The sequence below is a fragment of the Lissotriton vulgaris genome, chromosome 7 (genome assembly GCF_964263255.1).
Source record: "Lissotriton vulgaris chromosome 7, aLisVul1.2, whole genome shotgun sequence".
NCBI classification, from domain to species: Eukaryota; Metazoa; Chordata; class Amphibia; order Caudata; family Salamandridae; genus Lissotriton; species Lissotriton vulgaris.
The window spans coordinates 1,619,166,188-1,619,189,679 of record NC_141695.1 but is presented as its reverse complement, the minus strand read 5'-3'; the positions used below and the strand labels follow the sequence as shown (position 1 = coordinate 1,619,189,679).

Genomic DNA, 23,492 nt, shown 5'->3' with positions numbered 1-23,492 from the left:
AAAGCCGGTTCACCTGAGGGGGTAAGGTAGGTAGGTAAGTATTACTTTTATTTGATTTCGTTAAAAATCGTAAAAGCATGAGAAAAACACATATTACATAATAATTAGCTAAGGTTAAAATCTATGTAATATAGACGAGTCAAACCAATGTCCTTTCGTAAGCTTTGGTCACACCTGAGGGGGTGTACCTGACAGAAACTGACAGATCATGATGAAGCACTCTAAAAAACTGAACCAAATTGTTCTAGGCACCTAAGTCAACTAAGATCCCCCAAAGTTTAGCCCTAACTACGCTATTGGAGGCCCAGGATAGATCCATGAATGCCAGGCAAACACTACCCTACTTAGCAACAATGTACTTTCAGACTAACAAGTGTAGGTTTAAAAATTTCTCCAGCGTGCCTAGCCCCTCCCAGAAGCCATACTGCACCTCCGATAGCATGTTGCTCTCCCTCAACCAAGTACGGATATGCTCCAAAATGGCCCTCTCTGCCAACTTCACAGCAGAATCCAGCAGGGATATTGGGCGATAGCACTCCGGTAATTGGGGGTTGCCCTTCTTAAAAATCGGCACAATAACAACAGTGTGAGATGACTGTGGGAGTCCCACCTTACAAATAGCTTTGAAACAACTACATAGGAGAAAGGCCCATAATTCATGTGAGGCTTTATACAGATCCATGGGTAGACCATTGGGTTCAGGGTCATATCATCTTTTCTCTATGCGAGGCGCAGACCTTGTAATTTGACCATTAGTGGGTCAGTGGCCTCCGGCTTGGCTCTCTCTCTCCACCCCACCCCTGCTCACCTCTCCCGGGGAGACCTAAATCTAGGCTTTTGGAATTGTGGTTACTATATGCATTAATAACGAAGGCTGCCCTAGGCATTATGAATAACAGATCCCGGGTTACTAAAATATAGTCAATTGTAGAAGAGTATTTATCCTTTTCAAAAGTGTCCTTAGAATGATAATTAGGATCCCTTAGTTGAGTTACATTAGTAAGGTCAAAAACCTTAATCAGATGAAGTATTTTCCCACACTGGTCCCCGGGGCAACAATCAAGTCCTGTACCATTATTGTCTGACATCTTGCACTCATTAACCGGCAAAGAGATCACAAGTTTGGCGTTAAAATCCTCCTTAGAATAATATCACATCCTTTGTGCAAATTTGCATATTTGACTTCCAGACCACAAATAAAATCATATAACCTGTTAAAATTGGCAGTAATGTCCATATCAAAATACCCAGTAGAAACATTTGTAAAAACAACATTTAAACCATTAGGCCACGTAATAAAAAGTGCTTGAAATAAAGTGCAACCAGAGGTAACCAGGCTGAATTTACAGTCCAGAATGACTTTGATCCAGGACATATGCCTGCTGTGGCACCACCAAACAAAGAAGGCACTGCAGGGACTATCTGGGAGCAATAACCATCCAGGCTTATGGTTTCCGTAGGCCAAGTTTCTTGGAAGAAAATGGTATCATAGTCCCCTATGAAGTTAACCTATTCCTCACAACCCACCCTGCTTGCCTGGCCATTAGTATTCCATAAAAGGATCCTAATCACTTAGCCGTGACTCTCAGTAGTAGCAATATCGCCTTTGCAGTGCAACACAGTAGAATCAGTAACGTTTATTTTTGGCTTGCCCTCTGGGTATGGGAGATCGTGGGATAGACAGTGGCTAGGTCCTAAGGAGAGCGTATCCCTACTGGCCTCCTCGGCATAGGTCTTCTTGGCCTCATAAGGAACAAACTGTCAGTCTATCTCAGACAATTCATCTAGTGTAGAGAAACGATTTTAGACGGGAATGTTAAGATTATGGTAGGGCGGGCTTTATGCAGGAGGAACTTCTCCTAACACTCCAGTTAGTAACCAATTTTCTCTAGAAGTATCCATTGGGCAGAATCTCAACATTTGCAGGTCTGACATGCCCCTGCTTTGAGGCCCAAAGAAGATCTCCTGCCACCCTGGGATTTCTGAAGCTAATGAAGACAGTCCCCAATGAACTCTTTGCTCATCTTCCCAGTCCAGCCCTCTCGTCTTGCCATAAGGACCTCAGGGTGAATATTACCTCAGCTCCTCATGTTCTTGTGGATCCAATGTGTGCTCTTGTTACTAAGATCTACTGCAGACTTTTTAACTTCGGGACATAGCCACGGGACGTTCGCTAATACAATCACGTAAGGTCATGTCGCAGGCAGTAAGTCGCAGTGGGAGTCACTTTTCGGGGTCATGCCCTTCTGGGCAGGGGATACAAGTGGACTGCTAACTGGATTAGGGTACTTAGTGGAAGGACTAGCCAATACAGGGTCGATCTCCCACCTGTGTGGGAGGAAGGAGCCCCCACTGTTACGGGATGGTTGATTTTGCTCCAGTAGTGGAGGGCCAAAGCCCCAATGGCAGGCCACACCCTCTCTCAGGGCCCTTAACTATATTCACTTCTAAGTCAGCAAGTTTCGCCCTGACGGGCCCCAGGTGAGCACACAAGCCTGAGGTCTTGGTATCAAGAAGGTCAGCAGTCCATTCACTGACCTGTGCCAAGAACTCCCCATATAACTCTTTGCGAGAAGGTAAAGTATCAGACTTTGCGGATCCAGGGGGTACCGACTTCAATGGATTTGGCATATTATCCGTTTGGGTTGGAATTACACTGCGTTTCTTCTTAGTGTGGTGGTATTTTAGTGTGTTTGGGTGCCCATGGGCTGGTGTCTGTAGTATTTTTACAACTTGGTCCCCTTTCACACATCCTCCAGTAGTATTAGCTGTTGTAATTTCTCCCTAACTAGGCAGACCATAGAAGATCTTGCTGCAGAAAAATACTAGTCACATACCTGAAGAACAAACTTGCAATCAGTGCTATTCAATTACAACCCCTGACTTTGGCCTTCATTAAGAGTAGCCTGTTATTTTTAATGGACTCAGTCATTGCAATTACCAGACTCATCGGAATTATAAATTTAGCAGGATTAATGCCGATGAGTAATATTCCACCCTGAGAGCTGCAGGCAGGTAGTCTACAGGTGGAAAACTGGGGAGAAACGTCCTAGAATTAAAACAGTTAGTCTACCTCCTATATGCTATTCCCCAAAATCTTGCGATACATTTTTTGTCCCCGTCCCCAGATTTAATGCCACTCCTCGTAATGGTATTTCCAGGGAGGTGAAATAATGGGATTTACTCAGGCCAAGCACATGATGCTTTGACTTCAGGATGTGATCTTTACAGGTCACCACTAAAAGCCAGTAAGTAAACCCACATACGAATTTTCCAAGGACTGTACTGAAATGCGGTTCTTAATGGGTTTCTGATTAACGTTATAGCCTAGGGACTATTAAAACCTACACGTCCCTGATCAACAGCTACAGTTCTTTTTAAACAATTCTGTCAGTTGCAGATCCAACCACTAGACTGCATAGCAATGTTCATAGTGTGAATCTAGCATAAAACAAATACGTGCTGAAAATCTATAGTGGTAAATATGAAACATGATTTATTTCTGTTCCATTTAGCTTTTTCCACTATTTTTCTCATCCACTGGTACTTACAACTGTAGTTGAGCTACACACACCTGTATTTACCCTTGTGTGCCCTCATAGCATCCTTGGTGTTAATGTGTTCTGTGTTTCTTATTGTGATGCATGCTGACCTTCAAGATCCCCAGTCTCTCGTCTTAGAAAATAAATACATGTGTATAAAAATGTGACTTCTGGGAAATAAATGGGAGAGGGTTAGTAGAAGGGTTTTCTAATAACCTCCTTATGTACCTAGGCTTGTCATCTGCCTCGAACAAGCTCTGCACTCTCACTTTTTCCCTTGGTACAAAGACTGTTTATGATTTTCCAAAATCTATAGGATTTTAAGAAATACACGGATTATACACAAAATGTGTCGCCCACACTTTAATCAAGTTACTGCTTCCAGTCTCTTGTACATTTTTCTGAAGGTTTTTGTGTATTAAAATGTACAGCACTTGTTTCTCCTGAGTTCCTTCGAATTTACCCAAGTAATTCTGTATCTCCCTTTCTCGAGTAGGTTTACACTTCTACTAACTAGAATTTTTGTTTATAAGTTTCGTTGTCAAATAATTGTGTTTTCTTTGTTTTCTTGTACTTCTCAGTTAACGGAAGAAGAAATTGCTGCAATATTTCAGTCAACCCTTAAAGGACTAGAATACCTCCATTTTATGCGAAAAATACACCGGGATATTAAAGCTGGCAATATTTTGCTGAATACAGAGGGCCATGCCAAACTTGCAGATTTTGGGGTGGCTGGTCAGCTTACGGTAAGGATTGCTACTATTTTAGTTTGGTACTCTCTTCTTAGCTCTCATACGTAGACTAATATTTGTTCATTGCTAGGGGCAATGAGAGCACATGGTCAGCACTTTCTCTCGTAAACTATTTTAGTAAATAGCAATTTCCTTTTCAAAAGTTTAAGAACGTCTGGGTTCTATTAAGAGGCCCGTATTATGCTTCTTAATCTTTGCTGTAAACACCCCCATTATAAATACAGAACAAAAAAACACAGAATAATTTATTATTAATGGAATAATTTTGAAACAGATACGCACATTTATATAACCATGTTCCAGTACCACAGAGTAAATTCCCGCTAACCTCGTATTTGGGATAGGAACCTACCTAAATGTATGCACGTCTTATGTGGTAATGCCTACCTCCATTTCTTGAACTGAATCTACACTTTCTTGAACAGTAGTACATACAATCATTATTCTGGGTCATAGCTTTTCCAGCTGTCCTGCAGCCATCTAGTCTACAGGTTTAAATTGATGCCCTTTGAACTAAAAGTCCCCGATTCACACCTCTGCCCTCTTGACTCAGTCCTCCAGCAAAGCAAGATGAGCACTGTGTTCATGCAGTTGACAGGCAAGGTGTCCATAAAGCTCCTGGCTGCATGTAGTAACTGCTGGTCCACAGAGGAATGGTCCCAGAAGAAGCCACCTGCCTGCCATGGTATTCCCCGCAGTGCAGTTGGGCTTCTCTCATTGAACATCTGTTGTCCCCTGAGCATAGGGAAACTGAGCAAGCCAGTCTCTCGAGACCCAGGAATAATAGTGTATATTCCCTTAATTGCACAGTAATTACTTGCAGTAAAATATCAAAATAAAGGAAAGTACTGCTGAAAACACACACAATAAGGACAAGGGAACAAAAATCAAATGGAGGTATTGGGTAAGCGTCTAGAATGGACTGCTTGGTGTGAAGTCATTGAATGTATTATACTATGATCTATTTCCTGTAAAGTTTTGGGGATGTAATTCTGTTTTCTTTATGTTGTTGTGAGTGTGCAGTAGGTTTGAATAATTATAGGAGTATCTATTAAAACTAACTACCACAGTGTACCTAGGCAAATCTGAAAACCTGAGGTTTATCTGAAACTTTGTGTACACGAATGGTGGATAGGTAAACTTTAACTTGGTTTTGCATAAATGCCTCATCGTATTAATCAAGTGACAGGCACCAGCATGGCACCCTATAGGTGTGTGCTTGGTAGGGGAAGTGGTCTTATAGAAACATAGTTTGGAAATGTATAAAAGCAAATAAAACCTTTTCAGCCCACTTGTCGGAGACACTCAAGTATTAGGTTTAACAATTAAGTTCCGATAATTTATTCATGAAATTTGAAGTGGCTTCCTATTGTTTTTAAAGTATATAAAGTTTTTCTGTTCATTTTCCCCACTCTGCCACTGCTAATTAGATTGTAATATAATATTACTGAGGATCTCGTTGTCACTCATAAGATTTACAAATAAAGAACCCAGGCACTACAGGACAATAAGGCTATTCCTCAGGTTCGACAGAACTTAAAGGCAGAGAGAGCAGGATGCTCTTAATGTATAGAAACCATATCAGTACAGACAGCAGGCTTATCCCAGAGGTTACATTTATCTTATTCGGCCAGACGGCATTCTTCTCATACACCATCGAGAACAAAATCAAGGCCGTCTAGAGTCTTTCTTCTGGACCATGGAAGTCATAAAATATGTGGCAGAGCAGCGATAAGTGGCTCCAGCGGTAAACAACGTTCATGACTAAAATTTTTCCCCGCATGGAATGACAAAGCGGTCGTTACAACGACTGAGTTGTGATTCTGCATACCATTACTCCTCAAGTTGGAACAACGACTGGGGGGGGGAGGTGTTGGATCTAAAATCCAACACCTTCCTTCGTGTCTGCACAGACTGGAGTTGGAATAGTAAATTTTACTATTCCAACATCCAGCGCCCCTCCTCTGCAAGTCGTTGTTCCGACTTGCGGAGTAATGGAATGCTAAATCACAATGCGGTCGTTGTAACGACCGCGTTGTGATTCCATGCAGGAAAAAGACCTATATTCGGCTCCAGCATGGCACTCTAGCATCCTATTTAAATACATGGGGGCAATGCATTGGTTTGGTTCCAAACATTAGATTGTCCTTTTCTAAGGATCTGTTCTTTGTCTCCTTAAGTACCACCTTTACTTTTTTAATAAATAAGACAAAATAAAAAGTAATTTTGAGGCAAAATCAGGAAAGAATAATCTCATCATCAGTTTGTTGTTTAAAGCAAATACACTAACTTTGTTTCAGCTTTCGTTTGAAAGTACACCAACTTTGTTTTCAAATAAAAGCTTGTTTTTATTGTGCACTTTCTAGTACTGAAACATGTTGACTAGTACTGTTTTATATTGCCATTCACAACCTCGTACACCAAGGGTCAATCATGATACACCCCTGAATTGCCTCAAATTCTTAATTACCACCCCTTACACTAAGGCTTTAAAATCATAAGACCATGTATCACTGTATCTGGCCACAGCTGAGAAAAGTTCCAATCTCTGCTTAAAAGCCTCTTATTGTCTCGTATGCCTAGGTACAGTAACCTATGTTCATGTACTAACTTTGTGTTCCAAAAACAGCTTTGGATATCCTGATTCAGTGCACAGCTCTGGTACCGTCTCATTTGTCCACAGAAGGTGAAAGGAGAAAACCATAATCTCTTTTGTTTCTATTCCTTCCCCCTTTTTTATCCTCCTTACCTGGGAATTGGTGCCTCATTTGATGCACTGGAAAGAGTTTGTCCCTCTTGTGCTTCCCTTCTGTTGCTGAGTGCAGTAGTTACATTTCTAAATGCGTTAAAGCATACTATTTTGTTCGAGTGTTCCTGTACGCCAGCTCAGTGTGAGTACTCAGTCAGATGTGTGAGTAGCTCTTCTTCAGGAACTGAATGTGTTCCTAGTAGAGCCCGTGCTCTAAGTTTTGTTACATGCTAGAGTGACCTCTAATTTTTCATAATGTGATCACAACATTTGTACTCATTCATAGGCTTATAGTTATGTATCTGTATTGCGTTCTTCTGAGCATTAAAACATATAATGTTGACATTTGTGTAGAATAACTGAGTAAGTAAAACTGTCTGTGATGGCGAGACCCAATGTGGAGGAGTATGTTTGTGCACACGCTCATGCTTATGTAGTCCATTAGAAGCACATGTTTAAGGGCTAGATCTACGAATGCAAGGAATTGTGATTTCCTAACTGTGTATGTCTGCGAATTGCAATGAGGAAATCACAATTCTTTATGTATGTACAATTTGAGGCCACAAATTGTGAGTCGCTACTAAGTGGCGTCACAATTTTGGAAACCGGTATTAGCAATTTCCAAAATTGTGACTAGAGTCATAGGTTGCGGCCGCAAAAGGAGAAAAAACACTTCCTGGTCATGGGTAATCAATCACCTGTGAACTAGGAAGTGCCTCGTCCGAGTAGATGAGGAATGGTGGTGAAGTGCAGCTGCCATTTCCAGCACAGCTATCAAAACCCCTAAAGAAAGTCCATCCACACGTATGGCCAGCCAAAGTGGCGAAGAGGATGCAGGAGGCAGAAAAAGACAAGCATTGGCAAAGCAGCTGTGCAAGCTGCTGTACCACATAGCTTAAAATAAAACATTAAAGTGATGTGATGTGGCCAGACCATGTCATAGCACCTATTTCTTTTACTGTAAGCTATGCATGTACAAACAAGTTAACATTAATTTCCCTATAGTTAATATGTAGTTTATATTCTTGCACAAATGCCATTGCCATTGCATTTACCAGCGTGCCAAAGTGTAGCTAGCTGGAACCCTGAGCGTGGAGATGCTGTGGTATTCCGACCAGAACTGCTAAATTGGGAGCTGGGGAAGCAGGTTCAAGACTCTGCGCTGGCTCAACATCCTGATATTCTGGGCAAATCACTTCAGCCCCCCCACCTGTAAAAAGTAATGTGTCCTTGTGTAATGTAGCTGGCAACAGGCCAACAGCGACCAGGGAAGGGGCATGCGGGAAAGGGGCATGCAGCGATGGAAGGGAGGTGGTGGTAGGGACGGGTACGCAACTTACAGAATGCAGGCACCGGAAAGTAAAAAAAAAAAAAAGTATGTTACAAGTGTGCAGGCAGTGAAAAGACAGTGACCGCAAGAAACAGTACTTGGTCTAAGATCCAAAGCAAAGATGTGATGCTGAGCACAACACTGGAGGCAGGAGGAGGCACTGACCAACAGGAAGAAAAGAAACAAGAGTGACGTGGGAGCCAACCAATGGTAAGTAAAGGGCAGTAATGGACAGGCTGTAAGCCCCTTTAAGAATGTTTTTTTTATCACAAGATATTTTGCATGCAGTGTGCAAGCGCCGTGTAGGTGAAACCTAAAAATTACCAAATTCATTAGGGACACCAAGAAACTTTATACAGCGCAGATTTCCAATACAGCAAAGTGCAGAGACCAGATAATTCTCAACAGCAATATTTGGTCCAACATCCTAACATTCTAGATACTTCTTTGTGGGGTTCACTTCACAGGGTCTTGTTTCTGTTATGGACTACCTGACGGTGGAAGCAGATGTTGGTTATCAAGACACTAATATCATTAGGACTGTAAACTGCATTGACAGTCTGATATCATATGCTGCAATTGTTCCTCCACCAGATGGGGGTTCAAGATCTGCTTCTCAGAGGTAAACGTTAAGGTCTATTAGTCATAGTGCTACTACTTGTCCATTTATATCGATTCCCATCAGCAGTCATCCCAGTCACATATGTCCCTTGGGGTTGTAGGACGGGGCAGAAAGTAGCAGGTGAAAACTTAAGTATGCAGTCTTCACCCACAGAACGTTCACACACAGAAAAGCACTGCAGAGGTAAGGATCATTCAAGCCCTTTTAGTAGAACTGTTTACCATGTGGTATTTTACCATGCATTATAGTATTTCTTTTTTATGTCACCAGGACACCAGTTTTCCAGTGCTGGGAGTTAATTTAACAAATTGGTGTATTCTGGAGAAAATTATTGATTTTAATTCATGAGCCAAATGCAGCAACACATTTTAATGGAGTTACTGATAAGCTTCTGATTGGAAAACTGCCACCCTATGGTGGGGACTTTTAATTTCCTAAAGGTAGACAAGAGCACATGTATACCAGAAGAATCCAATAGTGAAGCTGAATGTAAGCTTTATTCCTGTCCTCTTACCCGGTATTGCGGCAGCGTCCTTAGCAAGTAACAGTAACAATGGAAGTGTTCCCGTTGTGGGTGCTGATGCAGCTGTGCATGGTGGCATCCTGCCGGTGACGCTTGGGGTCTGCCGGCATGCAGAGAGCAGTGAAACTCGTAAAACACAGAGATCGTGTGTCATACAGTCAGACAGCTGGGAAAAATGTGGAGGAACTAATGCGCTGGAGGTAGAAAGAGAAACATCCAGAGGTGATGTCCTTGACAAAGTCAGGAAAACTCTAACTATGCGTACACTATGCACATGGAGTGATACTCCTATGGCCCCAACATGGCGCCCACACAGTCTTTCCAAGTTGTAGCCTCGTAATAGTAAAGTAATATATGCTGTCCCTCCCAGTCGTATCAGAAAGGACGTGTTTCTCTCTTTTGATTTCACTCTGGCATAAAGGCAGTTTTAACTGTTTTGCCAGTCGCGCAGCCAGTGGAGTGTGGGGAAGAATGATAAAAAAAACCTGCATGGCCAGTAGAAGGACAGCCAGCCGGAAGCAGTACTTGGTCCAAGGTCCAGTCACCAGCTGAGGAAAGAGGAAGTGAAAGCTAATGATTTGGCACTGATGCTGCTGGCCAGTGAGAAGCAAGAAAATGAGAGTAGCCACGAATCCTACGAATGATAAGTAGTGGGTGGGCTGTAAGCCCATTTAAAGATTTTATTTTTTAATTACAAGAGATTTCACAAGCGCTATGCAGTTGAAACCTAAACAATGACATTTTCAGAGAAGGAGTCGGAGATCCTGACTGAAGAGTGCTGTGAAAACCATAAGGTACTGTTTGGAAGGTCATCCATGACAGTCCTGGACACTCAAAAGAAAAAGAACTGGCAGAAAATGAAACAAAAAATGAATGCCGTAGAAGTCCCACACATTTTGAGGTTTGTAAGGGATTCTGGGTAACAGAACCTGGTGAGAGCCAGACAAGTCACCCCATCCTGGATTCCCCTGGATGTCTAGTTTTCACAAATGTATAGGTTTGCTAGGTTTTCCTGTTTGCCAGCAGAGCTAGGGTTCATAATCCACAGCTAGGCACTTTGTAAAAAAAGGGTCAGTTTTCACTGTGAAAATGTGGTGTGTCCACGTTCCGTTTTGGACATTTCCTGTTGCAGGCACTAGAACTACCCACAGAAGTGAGGTACCATTTTTCTCGGGAGACGTTGGGGAATGTGGGGTCGGTGGAATTTTGTGGATCAACGCAGATTGTAGAACTTTCCACCACATAAATGTGAGGAAAATGTGTTTTTTTGGACACATTTTGAGATTTGCTAGGGAATCTGGGTAACAGAACCTGATGAGAGCCAGACAAGTCACACCATCCTGGATTCCCCTGGGTGTCTAGTTTGCAAACATGTACAGGTTTGCTAGGTTTCCCTATGTGCGGGTAGAGCTAGGGTTCACAATCTACAGCTAGGCACTTTACAAAAAAGGGTCAGTTTTCTCTAAGAAAATGTGGTGTGCCCACGTTGCGTTTTGAGCTGTTCCCTGTCCCGGGCACTAGGCCTACCCACACAAGTGAGGTACAATTCTTATCGAGAGACTTGGGGTAACGCAGAACTGTAGAACAACTGCTATTACCTATTGACTTTCGATGCATTTCTGCCTTCCAAATGAAAGACAATGTGTAAAAAAGAAATAATTTTGAAAAAGGTCCTATAATTCTCCTTCTAGTATGGGTACTCAAGTTCAAGTTCAAAACGAGCTTTATTCGATTTTAGGCATTAAAGTCATAAAAGCAGACAGTTAAAACATCATCTCGCATCTAAAAATTAATTTAGCAGTAACCATTTCTTTACATATCATCTCTGTATTTCTCTCATATATTTTGCTAGTAAGGGTACTTACAATTTCGGAAATGTGCAAATATCTACATTTCTAAACTCTCTATTTTGTTCCAATTTCAGAAATACATCGGTGTTTTCCATACCAATTTTTCCATGTATATATTTTCCCAAATTAATAGCTATATACCCGGTACATAATAAAAGACCATTGCAAGACGCTGCTGTTATTGGCTCTGGGTTCGTCGGGTTCTTGGTGAACCTACAAGTCTTATATATCCCCACTACCAGAAAGGTCCAGCGGATGTAACAGTATATTGCTTTCATACAGCTGTCGTAATTGGAAGAAGTCACAGGTGAAAATGTTGGCACAAATCGCTGTTTTTTTGACAACTAATTTAAAATCTTTCCTACATTCAACTGTTAGTTTCTATAAAGAAACCTTGAAAGATCTACATAAAAGACCCCTTGTGAAGTCAGAATTGTGTCTACTTCCCTAAAATGTATAGCTTTCCAGGATCCATTATTGTTTTCCTACCCATTTCTATCATTAACTGGAAGGTTGAAAGCACAAAAAATAGCAAAAAGACAGGCTGCGTCCCAGTAAAATGCCAAAACTGTGTAAAAAAATGTTGGTTTTACGACAAAAGTCTGCTTGTCCCTAAAAGTTGGGAAAATGGTAATTTCAGCCCCACAAACCCATTTGTTGATACCATTTGCTGTGGAAAAAACAGAGGCTTTAAATTGCAGCACTTGTTCCCCCCCCCCCCCCCCCCCCCCCCCCCCCCAAATAAAAAAAATCTTTAGCTGTATTTTGGCTAAAATCTGGGTCTGCTCCGGGGGAATCCACAAACCCTGGGTACCTTTAGAAAATCCATGATGAAAGAAAAGGACGCATATTTGGCGTAGATACCTTATGTGTCAAAAAGTTACAGGGGCCTAAGCACAAACTTCCCCAAATAGTAAAAAAAAAGGCATAGCATAGGGGGAAGAGGCCTAGAAGTGAAGGGGTTAATCCCATTTCCTGTTTTGCGCCTTAACACAGCGACAATATTTTTTCTACAGGTTGCTTCTTTTTGTAGCATGGGTTGGTTTTAGTTCATAACCTATACATAGTCTGCCATCTAGTGGATAGATTGAAAAAGTTCACTTGTTTCTATTTCAGCCCTATGTTGTCCTGCTGTTTCTCCACTGGTTGTGCAATTGCTGACACAGAGGTGGGCTTTCCCCTTTTGCGTTCCTCAATCTCCTTTTCCTCGAAGTGGAACATTTCTTTTTGTTTTGTGAATTGATTAGCTGCAATGATCTACCCCCGGATGCTGCGCATGCCGTTTACAAAAGTCTTCAAACAATGCACCAAGCAGTACTTGGCGGTTGACTCTCACAAGGCCTGTGTCGAAGAAAGCAGCATCTGAGTTGTTTGTGTTTTCTGCAATTAAATGTATTCCTGATCGCCAAGGATCTATCATATGTTGATGTCCAGCAGTCCAAGCATGGATGTCGGAGTACCAAATCCTGGAGTAGCGAAAGTGACATCACACAACACCTTTTGACCTCAATTACATCACAAGACATAAGACCTGGGACCCTGACCTTAACCCGGATGACATCACAATAATTTACAGTGCTGTAGTTCCATGGTAATTACATAGTTTATTTAGTAGCACAAGACAGATAAGTGTCTATTTTAAATACCACCTAAATTTTTGTTGGGGTGCTGACTTGATAGAGCAAGGGAACATTACTCATTTCAGTTTGTCTTACATGTAAATATATGTGCTCGTTTGAAGGGTGGAATTTAGTGCCACAAAACGCAGGACAAAGTTGATACTCTAAATCCTGTGTGTCGCAACATGTCATTTAATGGTTACCTCGACAAGAAATGCATTAAGAAAAGAAAAAGTTCAAACAAAAAGCATTTGCAATGCAATTGGTCTCGCCTTTGGGACCTTATATGTATTTAGCTATGCAACACATTAGTCTGGGTTCTGAAACATCTACTTTTCTTTGAGATGGAAAGAAAGTAAGCACCAAACTGCGTGACATGCCAGGTATGGGGACACATGAAGAGAAATATTGCCTTTCATCTGGAAATGGTATAGTCCAAAGCTCTGTTTTTAAGATAAAAGCAGGGCCTTCGGTGGTCATATCACTGAAAATACAAAATTTAAAAAATCTATTATTGTCCACAAGTGCTCATGGAATACACTTTCCATGGACTGGAATCTAGAGAATGCTAAAGTGATTCTGGTATCTTACTGACCTCTGCTGTTCGTTTTCTACCAAGAAAGTTAAATAGAGGCATTTGCCAGAACAATTTAACAAAGAAAGTCCCTCAGTAGATAGCAATTCTGGTATGTTACTGACCTCTGCTAGTCGTTTTCTATCAAGGCCGTTGAATAGAGGCAGTTGAACAGAAAAAAAATTGTAGTAGTTAGTTCCATGTACAATTGTACATAAGTTTACAACTGACTATACCTCACTTGTGCTTGCCGGGAATTTACCAAGGGATTCCAAGCAGATGTGCACCCTTCAGAGGTGCAGAGATCTCTGCCAGGAGTATGGCGTCCTCCACATTTATAAATCACACTCGAGGGGTTTGATTGAGGCTGTTTCTGGGCGTACCAAGGCTTGGTTTGCCCTGGAAGTTTGTGAATTCCCACAAACTAGTATGTTTGTGCGCATTTGCAAACTCTTATCTTTTTCCTCCCATCCCAGTAAGGGTCTTATTTTTTACTCTAGCCAACTGCTGCCATAAATCTCTTACGGTGCAGAGGGGAATCGATCACCACCAGATTTTGTCGTGGGGTAGCCGAAGGGGTTACTCCACAGGGAATAGACTCCCCCTCTAGGAAAAAAAAAACCAAAGTGTGTATTTACACAAATGATTCCATTCCTCTATGCTGAGTTCTTGCAACAGAAAACTCTTTAAAGAGGAATGTATTGCAAACTGTGCTCTCCGATAATTTCTCAGTGAATCCACAGGGAAACATGTGCCCGGTGCAGCTACCGTGCAATTCCAGTCAGTATTTGTGCGTTCCAAGTAGTAGTAAAGCTACACTCTGACATAGATTTAAAACTCCGAGTGTAGTTTCACAGCTTTTTTTTGTTTATCGCCACCTCCCCCCTCCCCCCCCCCCCCCCCACCCTCCCTCCCTCCTGACCACTGATGCCAGGGGTTGTAGAGGCAGTGCCAGGGGTTGCAAGGGGAGTAGAGAGCACTATTTGTATGTTTCTTTTGAGCATATCCCCATTAAAAATCAGTCACCACATTAGTATTTTCAGCATTCTTGTATTTTAAATGTTAGTTTTTAAGCAGGCAATTTAAATACCCACCTGTGCTTTTTAAGCTCATTTGGATATTGCTGCCAAAAAAGTCTTTCCATTTGTCTGAAGTTTGTCCAAAATTACTTAGTTGACATAAACCCTTTCTTTTTTTCTTTTCTTTTTTTATGGATTTGTTGCCTCTTAAATGTGGCGTCGCATTTCATCCTGACTGCACTATCTCTAAATCCTCATCAGTGCTGTTCAAGGACTTTAAGATTATGCAGGATTTAACAGTAGAACAAAACATGCGTTCTCCTGGAAATTTACTTAACCATATCTACACTTGACCCGTATTTAGGCTGTTACTTACTACACTAGCCTGACTTCGCTGCTACTTCAAAACTGTATGCAAGCAAAGGCCGGAACGGCACTGTAGAGCTAAGCATGTGGACGCACACACCGGTTCTTAAGGCTCATGAGCTCAATCAGCCATAGTTGGCAGTCACGGGTTGATGGAGTCATTGCAATGATAGGTTGAGTATGTCTCAAGCACTTCATTGTCAGGAGGTAGCCAGGTCTAACACCTCACCACCAGTTATCTCAACAACCCAAAGCACTTAAGTCCTGCCAAAAGGGCTCCAAGAGTAATGCTTGCAAAGTCGATAAATCTGGATAGTTTTTACCCCAGGGGGCATCTGAAGACGTTTTGTTCTGTCCGTAGGTGGACAAGAGAGCCAGTTTATATCGCCTTCAAAAATTAGACCGTTTGATGGGAAATCTTCTTCTTGACAATTGTAGATGAGGCACTTGAAGTGTGAATCGGGTGTAGAGACGGATATGCCCTTGCATGTGATTATGAACACACCTTCCAGACTGCTACTTTTTCCACCCTTCCTAGACCTTTAACACATATTGTTCTAGACAATAATCAAAATCAAAAAACAGTAGGTATCTTGCAAGATGTTCAAGTTGTGTTACAGAACTAAGACTACTACTTAAAATCCTGCCACATTTACAGATTCACACAAGAATACAGCCCAAGGTAACACCCACATTGCCAAGAGGCTCTGATAACCATCTTTAAGCATGCATCCCTGATTGTGGGAACAATGACCTGTATACGTTTTCCAAAAGTGAGCACATATTATTTGGGGACCAATGGCTAGGGAACATCGTTAAGGAAGGTTAAACATTGTCCTCTGTGGTTTCAAAAGTTGTCTCTAGAACTCTTAGAAAAATAATCTGATTATTGTATTACATACATTACATATTGTCTGTGTTATTGTCAACATAGCCCAACTTCCTCTCTTGTTGGCTGGATTTTAAGTTCTCACCAATCCTTCGTTGGTCGTAGTTTAGCTACATTGACAAAAAAAGCTTCCTAATCCAACTTTTTTGATGATTTTATTTCAACTCACACCAGTCTGCAGGATGGTCCCAAGTTTCCCTATGGAGTCTGACGCAGTGATTAACTATGACCAACAGATATAGGTCCCCTTACTAGGACACCGAAGGTGTTATGAGGGCATGGAAATGACAAACGCTGACTGATTCAAGTACGGTGTCATTACACAAATCCATTTGAAATATCAACGCGATAATTGATTCTTTCCTCTGGAATAAGATACTTCTTACCTGCCACTGACACTGTAATGGGCATATACTGAATGTATTCAAGGAGTGCACTGGTCCAAAAACCAAATCATATGGCAATCCAAATATATTTTGTGCACTGCCAGTAGATTACACGGATAAATGTAGATTTATGCATTTCCCGGCCAAGCAAATCCTTTTTTTTTTTTTTTTTTAATATATTTATTAAAATTTTTCCCAGAAATTTTCCCACATATTCCAGCATATGTTAACAACACATTCCATTTTCACAGGTGATTATATACATTACATTACATTCTAACGTAAAGAATTCAACAAGCAAATCTGTGTATAATGCATACTACTCATTCCAAAACAACATCCAGAAAAAGAGAAGAAAAAAAAACCCTAAAAGAGACAAAAAAAGCAGACAGCTGAAATAATATATATAGCATTCTTTCTTATACTATTCTGGGTTTATCCTACTATTTTTCCACCTCGTGATGGGTTGCCATATTCTGTTACCTAATACCTTAGCCCTTCTGCCTTTCCTCTCATATATTGCTTTTTCTAGATTGTATATATTGAGAAGGCTGGCAATCCAATCTTGAAATAGGGGAGGTGCCTTATTCAGCCAATTTCTTGCTATGCAGATGCGGTATACTGCAAGTGAGACAAAAATAAACTCTACTGGCATAGCTTCTACCGTGTCTCCCACCCCTAAAATAATCAATTCGTCTAATAGTTTAATCTTAATCCTAAGTGTTTTGTCAAAAAACTCTTCAATGGCCATTTTCAAAGTAAACAGTTGTGGGCACTGCGAAAACATATGTACAATATCCGCCTCATTTGAGTTGCATCGTGGACATGTTATTCCCGACGTACCACCCCACTGAGCGATTCTGGCCGGAGTATGATAGAGTGAAAATATTGTTTTAAAGTGCTGTGATTGGAGGGTTGCCGAGCATAGCACTGTTCTACCCAAATCCAATGACATCTGGAAGGTTTCTGACCCTGACCCTGACCCCAGTTTTTCTATCCATTTTTGTGAATATTTTGCCCTTTCATCTGCTTTGTTTTCTTTCAGTTCGGCATATAGTTGTCTTATCGTACATTTATTAGTTGTTTCTATATAATCCATAATTTTGCATTGCCCCATCCCTGGCGGGCCGCCTTGTTTTTGTGTTATAAAACTCCTGGTTTGAAGATATTTGTAAAAACTATTATGCTCCAATCCGAATTTCATTTTTAGCGACCCAAACTGTAGCATATTGCCCTGACTATCCAGCAAATTCCCTATTTTCACTATGCCCTTGTTGTACCAGTCTCTCATAGTGGCATCCTTAAAAATCTCCCTTGGCAGTGAATTGTTTGTATACAATCTCGTGTAGTTGTTATATCTACCTAAACCAATTTTTTTAGCCACTCCTTTCCACACCCTATATGCCGCTTTCAAGGTCTTAAATCTTGTATGTTTGAAGTACGTGAAGTCAGTTGTATTTAGGAACCCATTCTCAGCCTCCTCACCCAATAATGTAGTATAAACATTGGGTAAACCTACCTCAGTTCCCGTTATATGTTCTGTACCTCCCCCACCTATTAACCCCCTGCTATATTGTATTACAGCAGCCCAGTAATAGAGCCTGAAATCCGGTGCCCCCCAACCACCTTTTTCTCTATCTGTAGTTAAGTGTCTGTAGGCTCTCCTTGTTTTCCCTTTGACCCAAATAAATTTGTTCAAAATCGCTTCCAACTTGTTGAACCATGTGTTATCAAAAAATAAGGGTATAGATCTAAATAAATATAAAACTTTTGGGAATGTTACCATTTTGATAACGTTAATTCGACCCATTAAGGTCAAATGCAGATTATTCATTCTTTCTGTGTTTGTTTTGATTTTTGCCAGTAGCGGGGTCATGTTGATTTCTACTAACCTATCTAAGTCAGCTGTGATCTTCACACCTAAATATGTAACTTCGGGCGCTACTCTTATGTCCTGATAGTTTACCCAATTGTTTTGTATTATTTGTGTTTTCCCTTTATTCAATGAATAGCCTGCAATTTTGCCAAAGAGTACGGCCTCTTGTTCAATCTCTATAATAGCCGACCCTGGCTCTGGGGTAACCACTGCAACGTCATCTGCGTATGCAAGTGTCTTGTACTTATGTGCATGCAATCCAATCGGGAGAATATTTAGATTCCTTTCCAATCTTCGTAAAAGGGGATCTAAGTATAAAGCAAATAACAGTGGTGAGGCCGGGCATCCCTGTCTTGTACCGCGCTTTATGCGTATACCCTCAGTATACCCTCTGTTTACCCTCACCTTAGCTGTTGGATCTAAATATAGTGCTTTTATGGCCTTTATATAGCCTGTTCCTATCCCAAACCACTCCAAAACTTTCCACAGGTAGCCCCAGGCGACCCTGTCAAAGGCCTTCTCAGCATCCAAGAATATGGCCGAGGCAGGGTCTCCTGCGGCACCCGCAGCGTCCAATATGGTGACCATCCTCCTTGTGTGCTCAGTGGTCCCTTTACCCGGTATAAATCTGTTGGAGGGGATGATTTATTAGGGGCAGAAGGGGCCAGGGGGACTCAGTGCAGCAGCTTTCAGAAGCCGCGCTGGCGAGACCGTGAGTGAGAACTAAGGGGATTAGGACGGCTTAATTTGCACCGGGGCAGACCTGGACCTCTTGCTCTAAAACAGGAAAAGAGCATACATATGAGCTTTGGAGACTGAAGCTTGGAGTTTTACAATTTATTTGAAGACACAGCTTCTAGAAATAATCAGTGATAGCATAAACACCACATAGTACTTGGTCCTGTACCCAGCATTCTCTTGAAAGTCACATGGACCAGTTTGAAATTACAAAGTACATTTTACAGCTGCTATGAGAGAGAGAAACCATACTTTAAGAACACTGGTGAGGCATGATGCATATTGCATAGAAGAGGTTAAGCACATATTATTGGGCACACTCACCACTGCATGTATGATGTCCTGAAAGTATAAGTTTAAAAACCTTCAAATGCAGTGGAGATAAAACAAAGTCAGAGAAAGCATAACATTTCAAATAATGGAATACAACTTTAAATGCAACAAGGAAAAAGCATTTCATTACAGCAGAATCTAAGTACATGAAACCTAAGTACATGAAACAAGGGCTATCTCGAGTAACCCCTGGGAAAAACTCTTGTCCGCCACCCATGTGTTGACGGGGAGTAGTTCAACGATAATCGGGCGGACCACCCTTTTATACTTGTTCAGGGGTGAGGGGCCTATGGTCACGCTATATTACGTCACCTCGAACCACATATCCTTCTATCGCCTCTCACGCCCCTGCCTGGTGACTTTCCCATCATTAGTGTAGATGTGACTACCTTCTCGTAATTGTGTGGCACGTATGCTAGCCTAGACTGAGTTCCTGCCATTCTGACTGGAAGTTTGTCATTAATCAGAAATGTGTTATTATTGCTTTGAAGGGTTCTATTCATGTGTCAATCAGGCAGTCTGCGATAATATTACGCTACACTTATCCTCAGTTTATCGGATATCTTGCTTGACGTAGCTGTGGTGGGAACTTCCCTTATCCTATTCATGGCTTAAGTGGGGGACGTGGGGCATGTTGCAAGATTTATAGAGGAACTTGACTTCTACAGTGTGTGCGAAATATACAATGAGGTGGGGCCTGGTAGGGGTGCTGAGCTTTGCAGACAAGAGCAGCTGGGTGAAGCTTGGGTCAGACCTGCTTTCTGCTTCTGCTTAAGCTAAGAGAAAATGGCAGTGCTCAGGGCAACGTAACTGAGGCCTGTAACTTCTAAACAGCAGGGCGTACACAGGGGTCATGTTGTGCAGGTGACAGGTGTGTCCTTGGATAGCTGTGCAGCTAAAAATTCTCCCTCCAACATTCCCCCCTCAAGTTCGAAATTCGAACTTAATCAAACATCTTTAAACACCATTCGAACTGCATACCTAGCTGGAGATGGGGGGTGGCCAGGGCAATTTTATGAAGAATTTGTTCCCAAACCCTCTTCTGGTCCAATCTCTTACACATGGTCTCATAGGGAGGTACTGACTTTCAGAGGGGTCCTGCGCTGAGTGAGGGTCAGGGATTGTACGCTCTATGTTCAGCACTGCTATCTCTACATCTTCCCCTTGTCCCATGCGTGTACCTGTGTAGTTCATCTCAACTATCTTAGACCTTAATCTTCCAACACAATGCAACATAATCTGTGTTCAAAATTACACAACCACAAGCACACATAATATAGGCATTATAAAATTTAGTACTGCAGATAGCCATGAAGGCATCCAGTCCAAGTTGGACCAATTACTTAAAACATCTGCTTTTGCACTTCCATCCTCAGGCATCTGTCTCCCCAAATTGTCCAAGTCCTCAATGGCCTTTGTAAGTGTTCCGTTATCAGCATCATCGGCCAAAATGAAGACACAGCAGGACGATTTTCCCATTCTGTCGCAACGACCACTATTCATCGCAATTAACTGGTCTAGAACATAGCGTTGTTCCAGAACCATTAGTTTCAAAGGTCGTAGTTCTTCTTCCACGGCGTTGAACCCATCACGGGTGTTGTTAACAAGCTGCATCAGTTCATATCTCGTTACTTGGAGCCATTGAGCATTGGCTTTTGTCTGGAACATGGGGATAACTCCCCCAAAGAAAAGTTCAGCATCGTTGAAATCTTCCGGAACCTCATGGAATGTGTCATCTGAGGAGTATTTATTTATTTCTCTTTTTCGGTGGTGGGGCAGGGTGACATCACCTGCCATTGGGTGTGTGTGGATGCGGGAAATGTCCGCTGCTGGGACGACGAGATGCCATTCATGCATCGTCAAGATAGAACAAAGTCCTTGCCATTGGGGAGGCAGCTGCAGATACAGATTTTCTCCGCATATCCAATAGATGCCAATGAGGATGGACGTGCTGTACTTCGAGTCCGAATTAGTACTAGTGCTCTTGTAATTGGCATTCCCGCCCACAGGTGCCGTTCCATTACCTAGGAAGCAAAGGAGAGGAGACTTTAGCTTGTATTCTTTTTCCTGTGTGTATGGTGTACCCTCACTGGACGTGTATCTTCTAGTTTCCCTACCCCATATCTCATCACACTCCCTTTCTGTCTCCACATTTAAATTATATTTGTGCTCTTGTCCTATAGCTGTGCTACCTAAGGAGGCTGCCTTACATATTATGTCATGTGGACCATTCCACTTATTGTCGAAATAAATGTTGGCCTTCAGGTGCAGAATAGGTCTCCACTGACAAGGGCATGTGTCATGGGTGTAGTTACATCGGTGATGTTCAGGTGAGTGGCATTTGGATGGGGGTGTTGGGAAGGTGAAGTACCCTAGTTTCTTATAGTGATGTTCCCAATCCTGCATTATGTCGGCAGGTACTTTCATATCACGGTAAACCTCCATTCTCCTTTCTATTTCCAAGGTATTGGTGATGTCCCTAAATACTCTCATACTTGTCATTCCACTCTGTTGTATTTACAAATGCATCATCCACTTTTGCTGAGTGGAGCTGTATCTGACCATGTATGCGGCAAAGAAACAAGTGTAAAAGACATTTGGCTGTGGGTGGTGGGACTTCTTTAGGAAAGATCAATTCATCTGTGGCTACAGCGTGTGGAATGTGAGAACATACAAAGCATGACTCATTTGTAGCTTTTCTTCCCACCTCCCTCATGTGTCCGTACCACATGTTATCTAACAATGCGTTATGGGTACCATCATACTGTAGTGACACACCAGGGCGCTGGGAGGAAAAATCAGGCATAGAGTGCTGATCGAAGGTGTAAACAACTGTGTCTTGGACATTTCTAACCCAGTCTGCCATAAGTCGGGTATGCGATGTATATCTAACTGGCACTATCTCGCGACTCATTCTATATGTAAGACTTCTTTTATTTTGGCGGGATCGTCTTGGGGTATCTGGCACAGTGGGGATCAAGATGATATCGAGTGTCAAGTCCCTTCCTGTAAGGTCAGCATGGTGTACAGAAGGTGTCAAGACAGGCACAGAGGTGTCATAGCTACTACTGGTGCTTATCCCAGTTTGCTTGTTAGCAGGAAGTGTCTTGTGCATGGGAAGCTCTGTCGTTGTTACAAATCTAATATTGCTAGTAACTTCTCTCTCTCTCTCAGATTGCACTGCTAACCAGTGGAATGCTTTTACTGAAGCTATAAACACAACAAAGAAAATAATTATAACTTGTACATATCTTAATAATTGAAATCTTGACATGGAGGGTGGTTCTGTTGCTGCGTCTCAGTCCGTAGGCCATCACACGTTCTTCACATTCTTGTAAAGTCTGTGGGTACATGATGTCTTCAATGTTCAGATCTTGGATGGTGACGAGTGGAACCTCAAAAAGTTCATTTGCAAGTGTTCGTTGAATTTAAAGTCTCTCCACTTCCGGACTGCTTCTTTTACAAAGATGTGTGTCCCAAAGCAGATTGGCGGAAGTTCATCAGAGATAGGACCCTTGTTCTTCTCTTCGATATCTGGATGGAAAGGAACTTTGGAGCACGCATTAGTGCACATAAATGAACAATGATTCATCGTTTATAATATCAGAAGAGGGCCCAGTATCTTATTTTAAGTCTGGTGGAGAGAACAACCATATTCATTGATCTGTCAGTGACAAGCCGATGAGATGTGATGTGATGATCAGAACTGAGAGTGTTTCTAAGTGTAGACAGAGCAACGAGAAGGCAATATAGCTATTCCTTCCCAATTGTGGCACTTATCTTACTGATCTTGGCTTTGAACAGGCCTAACATTGTCGCAGTTGTTCAAAAGAATGATGTCTGAAAAATGACTGTCACTGTCACTGCGGGTCACTGCAACGGCATCCAGTAATTCTCAGTGACATATGACCTCATGAAGTAGGAAGTTAGCTGCGGCCTTTGCGTCATAATGGACACATGGTCCAACTTAAATCCACAGTGAAAAAGGGGCACACCACCACCATGATGTGTCTTATTATTAGGCATCTGTCAATCATGTCTACATAGTTAATGTGGAGCTCTAAAAAGGACCCTAAAAAAGGATACAAAGGGTTGTATCTGTTCATGTGCACTGGGGATGAACCACTCTGTCTGCAAAGTTGTGGACATGATATCACGAGAGGCCTGTGTAGGAAGGTGCAACTGACTGAGTGCTATTTGCAGAAGGGCCTGTGGCATGACAGGCTTTCCTGTCATTGTCTGTCTGTAAAATAAAATATGAAATATCCTGTTGTACTCCCCTCTCTTTCCTCAACTTTTTTCTTCAGGTGGGGCACTTCTCTGT

The 23,492-nt window shown here is 41.9% G+C and overlaps 1 protein-coding gene across 1 annotated transcript in view; it reads left to right on the top strand.

Moving 5' to 3' along the window:
* Positions 1-23,492, top strand: part of STK4 (serine/threonine kinase 4) — a 218,867-nt gene that overhangs the window by 85,752 nt on the left and 109,623 nt on the right. The window contains exon 5 of the mRNA XM_086932548.1: positions 4,124-4,288. Within this exon, the coding sequence (XP_086788674.1) occupies positions 4,124-4,288 (165 nt within the window). The remainder of the gene's footprint in view (positions 1-4,123; positions 4,289-23,492) is intronic.